At 47.2% G+C, this 6907-nt stretch overlaps 1 protein-coding gene across 1 annotated transcript; it reads right to left on the reverse strand.

Annotated features, from left to right (window-relative positions):
* Positions 1-1748: 1748 nt before the first annotated feature.
* Positions 1749-6154, reverse strand: LOC123070824 (uncharacterized). The gene is made up of 4 exons (XM_044494183.1): positions 5883-6154; positions 3169-3333; positions 2728-3060; positions 1749-2612 (listed from the first exon to the last, which is right to left on the reverse strand). Exons 1-4 carry the CDS (start codon positions 5974-5976, stop codon positions 2020-2022), a joined length of 1185 nt encoding a protein of 394 aa, XP_044350118.1. The 5' UTR covers positions 5977-6154; the 3' UTR covers positions 1749-2019.
* Between the last annotated feature and the right edge of the window lie 753 nt (positions 6155-6907).

The following is a 6907-nucleotide window of genomic DNA, read 5'->3' on the forward strand; positions in this document are numbered from 1 at the left end:
ACTTATGGATGTGCAATTGGACTCGGAGCTGGAAGACGCTCCGCTTTGGGCCTGGAACGAGTCCGGTGTCTACTCGACAGCATCGACGTACATGATGCTTTGTATGGGAGGGATACGGTTCCACTCCTTCGCGGCCATCTGGAAATGTTGGGCGCCACTATCCTGTTGAATCTTCATGTGGCTCACGGTGCAATATCGCCTTTGGACTTCGGATAGGAGAGCTAGGCATGGTTTACAAGACCAAACTTCCCCATGCTACCTCTGTGACCAAGACGAGGATACGGTGGGCCACATCCTGCTACAGCGCGTGTACGCCAGGCACGTGTGGTTTCCTTGCTTCACCGGGATTTGGAGTGGACCTAACTCTATACCCCACGCCGCAGTCCCAGATTGTAGATTGGTGGTGCGAGGCGAGGAAGCGGATAGCCAAGACGAGCAGAAAAGGCTTTGACATGGTGGTAATGTTGATCTGTTGGTCTCTGTGGAAGCAGAGAAACGCTAGAGTCTTTGGTAGAAGCGGCACGTTAGATGTGTTCGGCGTGACGGAGGCTATCTTTGAGGAACTGTTTACCTGGCAGCAGGCTGGAGCGACTGGAGTGGCACATGTAGTTGAGTAGCATGTAGAGTGTTGTGAGTGGAGTGGAGGCGGTGTCCTGGTCGACTTGTGACCACGTGACTAGCTACAATTCTTCTCTTGTACATATTTTATCTCCCCTTCTATAAAGCTATGGTACGCCTTTGGCGTACCCTCGGAAAAAAGATATTTATTGAATATAAGTGCATGCGCGGTGCATGCTAATGCGCGTCTTTTTTCGATGCACACTATCATGGTGAGTTAACATAGTTGAAGTTTGAGAGAATTAGAGTCAGTGGGGAACTGTGGACCAACTATTTAGGTATATGGGATCACTGACCTAAAATAATTAAATAGGCATTCCCTTGCAAACCCCAAAGTGGGCATCTTCTAATCTCCACATCTGCTACATAATACTCCTTCCGTCTGAAAATACTTGTCATCAAAGTGGACAAAAAGGGATTATCTAAAACTAAAATACATCTACATACATCCCCTTTTATTCATTTTGATGACAAGTATTTTCGGACGGAGGGAATACATATCAAACCGTCGGATGCAATGCACCATCTCTTTGAACATGTTGTTTTTGATATTTCAATGTTGCATTATCATTTCGTCATTCAATGCATGTTGTTTTATTAATGTAGTTTGCGTGTGGATTGACAGACATTGCCTTTATCCGTTTGTTGTATTTTACAGGTACCCCGAGTAGAATTCATTCGGTAAAGCAACATTTTTGTTTTTTGCGGGTGAAAGCAACGCTATTCACTAACACCAATTTCAATTGTAACCTGTCACAAAAATATAAATCAACAAAGCAATTGTAACCTAATCGTGCATATATGTGACACATTTTCAACATGGCAAAACCTTCTATAAAGAAATGTAAACTTGGGTGATCACCACAAAATCTTATTTGTGGCTGGTGGCACGGGAAATGTCAAGCTGAAGTTTGTAACTTGTCCTGGTCGTATATATGCCATGCATAACTATTCAAGTATGATTGTTAGGTGTGCATCAGTGACTGGCTGCAGGTGCAAATCGACTGGAAAAATATGCATGGCAAAACCGTCCATAACGTAATGTACTGAAATTGGCTGGTCACTGCAAAATCGTCACTGCCACAGATAATAAGATTCAGACAAGACGCCAAAGAAAAGCAGAGACAAGATTTCTGAACTTTCTAATGCATTGAAGAGATGAACTTGTAACAATTCTTACATCTCACATTGCAAGCCCTTGGCTCAGTGACCACTCAATCCCATCATGGTTTGCTACTTTCTGAATCACACAAGAAAGCAACAAAACAACCATTTATAGCTACTGGTAGCTTTAGCCTAAGCTCACATTACTCATCAATCTCATAGAAACCTCAAGCTTACTAACAAAACTAGTGGCCTCCTCGCCCTTGCAGGGGAGGTTACATACGTATATTCAGGAGATCAGAACAGCACGAGAACGATGACACTAGCCATGGCAATAAGCAGCGCAATACTTGCCTTCAACCCAGCAGCCCCATTCAAGCCCCAGACACGGACGTCGTCTATCACCGGCCCGCAGAGCGAGCTGTGGTCGTCGCTTCTCGTGTTGTAGTAGACGCTGTAGAGCGCAACGCGTGTCCTCTCGGCGCGCGCCGTGAAGTTCACGTTCACGGCCTGGCTCGTGGCGTTGCCCATGGGGGAGTAGTGGAAGTTCTGGGCCTGGTCGCCGGCGAATGCCATGACAGCCATTGGCGGCTGGCACGAGTCGCCTGCCGAGCCCAGCGTGAACGTCAGGGTGTACGCCTTCTGAGGGGTCGTCTCCACCATCTGCGAGATGATGCCCTCCTTGCCGGAGAGAAGCTCGATGGCGCGCTTCCCCTGGGGCACGGTGTACTGGTCGGAGTCGACGAAGCGGACTGCGCGGTTCGACTCGATCATCCACCCTGGCAAGGCCGATGTCTGCTCGTCAAGGTTCGTCGGGAGCAGGACACCGAAGCTTGTGTTTGGAAACATCCATGGCCCCTCCTCAAAGTCTCCATTGATCACCATGTTCTCTGCTCAAAACAAAGACACCACAGAATACAAGCAGGGACAATGAGCTAGAGTACTTCTAACCAGTGTAACAGTTACCAAAAACATGGAGAGCGCTACAGAAACTTCATTGTATACCCTTTGCTTTGTCGGGGGAGAAGAGCTTCTTGATGGCCACGTTGTCAAGGATAGGCCCGCAGGTCGGGTCGTCCTCCATGCCAGGGTTCCTAAACTCAATGCTCGCCTGCTCATCCACTGCTTGGAAAGCCAGGGCATATGCATCCCAGCCTTCTATGCTGTAAAGTGTCTGCAAGTCGACTGTCTGTGATACGCTCCCGGCGGAGATGTTCAGTGACTCCAGCTGCGCGCAGGTCCGGGCGGCACTGAATGTGATCGCGTACTCTGAGCCCTTCTCAACCTCCACCACCTGCCCAATGCCTGCATCATTCCCTAGCCGCACAGCATGATCCCCTGCCATCAAATCAAACCCAAATGTTTAAACACATGCACCGCATACCAAATGAACTCGGGTGTTAACTGATTATCGTTCAGAGACATACAGTTCAAGAGGATACGTACCTTGTGGAACAATAAGGATCATGCCACCCTGGTGCTGGCCTGCGGAAATGAGCTCAACTGTTCCATTGATCGTCCAGCTTGGGATCGCCGCGCCCTCGGAAACTGAAGCCGATTTGACGAAACCGCCAGGTGGTGCTGTCTCGAAATCACCATTCATGAGCAGGCCTGTTTCGCAAGGGTCATATGCTCATGTAAGTGCCATGGCCAGATCAATACCAAATCATAGTAACTATTACTCCCTATGTATCAAAATGTACGATGTTTTTTGACACTATGATAGTGTCAACAAGCGTCTTATATTTTGATTCGGAGGCAGTAGTACGCAAGGCAGCAAATGCTAAGGAACCTCTACTGAATATGTACTCCGCGTGACAACTGTAAATGATACACTCCAACTGCTCTGCAATCAAAACCATAGTACTCGTATTTATCACAGATGCTAAAAGAATGTACTCCCTCCGTCCCATAATGTAAGACGTTTTTTATCACTAGTGTAGTGTCAAAAAATGTCTTACATTGTGGGACCGAGGGAGTACAATATATAGCTGTACGAGGCTGTATAGGATGGACCATCGTAAATATATATAGTACACTATGGGCTGGACGCTTGCTACATAGGTACTAAAAGAATGCAGTCCTACTAATAAATTGGACAGATCTGATAAGTAAAAACCCAATCTATACTTCATGTACGGTGAAATGAGCAGAGCAGTCACACTAGAGTAAAGATAGTTTTCTTTTTATTGAAGCGCACACCGTAGAACAATTGTTCTACGGTAAGATTATCATATACTCCCTCCGTTCCTAAATGTAAGTCTTTGTAGAGATTCCACTATAAACCGCATACGGATGTATATAGATGCATTTTAAGTTTAGTAACATACTACTATTTCTACTCCCTCCGTTCCTTTTGCTCCGTATGTAGTCCACCTAGTGCAATCTCTACAAAGACTTATATTTAGGAACGGAGGGAGTAGAAATAGTAGTATGTTACAAAGGGGAAGGAGAAAAAATAGAAAAGGCTAAGCAAAAATTATTGATGAGCAGGACATCAACCTACTCCGGTTTTTGGGAACCTGCTCATTATGTGGTCAGAAAGAAGCTAGTAGCTGCCAACATCACAGATGTGGAGAAATCCAATCACTGAAGCTGTTCAAATACTTGGTCTTCACTCTGTGCTTCAGGAGAATTAAGTCTTCCTTCAATCTGTACCTCCAACAGTTGATCCTCGGGACCTCTTGCTTGAATATTTCCCCTTTAAAGGAAAAAATATCGGATAGTCCAGTTTTACGCCAAGACTTAATAACAGTGCTAAAAACAGAAGCACATCCTAATTTTTTCCGTTGTACACCCGAGGCAATTCATGGGAGGCAGTACTACCATACTGGTGCTAGTACTAAGGCCACCTTGATTACGCGTCACTGTTCTCACAAGGACGGCCAGCCATGAGCCATGTGAGTGGCCACGCCCAGCCATCTTTATGCGGTGAGGGCGAGGGAGACATCCACCAAACCCGGCCTATCGACCATAGCAGTATCGTGGAGGTACCATGGACATGGAGCCCCATGCACATTGCGACCTAGGGCAGCGCAATGCAGACCAAGACGCGTAAATTTGGGGAGGTGAAGGTACTACGGAGGCAATAAAAAAGATGTGGGACGGTCCCTCGCGGCCACGGCCATCCTTTGAATAAGCCATTTGACCCTACGAGACCATTCATTACACCCTTCGCGGGACGCTGGGCTCTGCTGTGCTGCTCCGCCTGGATCCCAGTTTCTTATTGCAGCGCGTGATATCTGTTTGACTTGCTGTGACGCCGTCGGCACAGTAATAAAGGTCGACGGAACCTCTTGAGACAATGCAGGAAAAGTCTGTAAATTTTATGAATCTTCATGGTGGTTTCAGTTTCAGCAAACATTTGCACAGAACATCCTTGTCACAAAGATATGAGACTCACCTGGGGCTGGGGGTTATCGGTCATTTTCAAACTAACAAAAACTTGCCTAATAAGTAATACTGTAACACATAAACATATGGCATGTTAATTAATCCCATGTTTCTTCGGAGAAGGCACATGCAGAGATGCAGTAAACTAAACAAGAGGCAAACTCAACTGAAGCAGGAGGCGTTATTATGCAAGTGGAAAACTCGTATCTGCCATGAGAAGCAGCGGCAATAAACATAACGACAGTGGATGAAAAGTTTTGGCGCAAGAGAGGGACAGTTCAGAGTTGATACACAAGTAACAGGACATGACCAAAAAAAAAGGAAATTACAGCTAGCGTTTCACGTTTTCTTCTCCGAACTCTGAATGATTCGTATCAGAGCACGCGCACGCACCGTATTTGAAACTATCTTGTTGGTCCCGCTCTGCTCGCCTTTCAGGACGGACTCTTTACTTTGCAACAATGGAGTATATACCTTATGATGCTCTAAAAGGTAGTGGGAAATGCTTCATTTAACTCAGTGTCCACCCACTCATTCCTCACCAGCGCAAAAAAGAAAGAAAAAAGCTGTGATTCCTAATGCACGCAATGTTCCAAGGCCCATGATTTTCTCTACTACTGATGAGATCTGATTTCGCCAGCTAAATACTGCACTCAAAGACGGCCGAAATCGCTTCAAATGAGCAGTTGCAGACGAGCAACAAGGCTGTCTATGGACTATGGGTCGAGAAAGGGGAAGAGCAGAAACGGGCGGAAGAGCGAGCATACCGTCCTCCACCGGAGCGGCCGAGGCGAGACGACGAGAGGGCGCCAGCAGAAGAAGCGCCAGCCCCAGACCCAGCAATGCGAGCCCTCGCTCCATCCCCTCCTCCGCCTAGCAGCTAGCCCCCTCAGGCCCCCGGCTCCCTCACCACCCTTTCGTCCTCGATGTGTAGAAGAGTGGGGGGTGGGAGGGGGAGTGGGAGTGAGGTGAGTGGAGATTGCAGGCTGACGAAGAAGGGGGCACCGGTGACGGGTGCAGCCAAGAGACTCTGCTTGTGCTCTGCTCGCCCGCCCACGCCCTGCTTTTTATGGTACCCGGATTCCCTTTCCTTTGGCGCTTGGTTCGCCACCCCCGTTATTTTTATTTTCTACATTTTCATTCACAGGGATGGGGTCTGGTGGTGGTGGGGACAGTGGGGCACTGGGTGAGAAATGCGGCAATAGTCAATAGGGCTCTAGAGGCTACCTGCCTTTAGCTTTTTGCAGCGTTTTGGTGCCACTTTGTCGAGCACCCAAAACGACTGCACCACCGCTACAGTGCTGCTCTTTTCTTGCGGTAAAAATAAAAATTAGTCCACCAATGATCGGCTCGACCCCCAAACCCCGTTCGCACAAGTAGGTGTGAGGTGAGGTCATGTTCCAGTACTATCATTAGCAAGAGGAGCTACTAGCTTCATGAGCACTTATGGTCACCTTCCATAAGTTTAGGTGGAAGTTTAATCTGCTCATCACTGCATGCGGAGTCAGACGATAACCAACATGCGGTGGTGTACACTCTACAGTGGAATCATGAGCATAGAGTCTGTCTTCAGTTTCTTTGCTTTTATCTCTACTAGTAGTAGTACTAGATGATTGTGGTTGCGGAACTAAACGAGCAAAAGGAAATTCAGTGACACATCGATAATACAGTGGAATATAGTTTAAGCATTTTCGCTTTAAGTAGGTGGTTGCAGACACAGCAGCCGAAAACCATCAGCATCTCAGAAAGTGAGACATGTTTGAGTGCAGGGCAAGAATACCGGGAGAGACGG

This window comes from Triticum aestivum, chromosome 3B, assembly GCF_018294505.1.
Source record: "Triticum aestivum cultivar Chinese Spring chromosome 3B, IWGSC CS RefSeq v2.1, whole genome shotgun sequence".
Classification (NCBI taxonomy): domain Eukaryota; kingdom Viridiplantae; phylum Streptophyta; class Magnoliopsida; order Poales; family Poaceae; genus Triticum; species Triticum aestivum.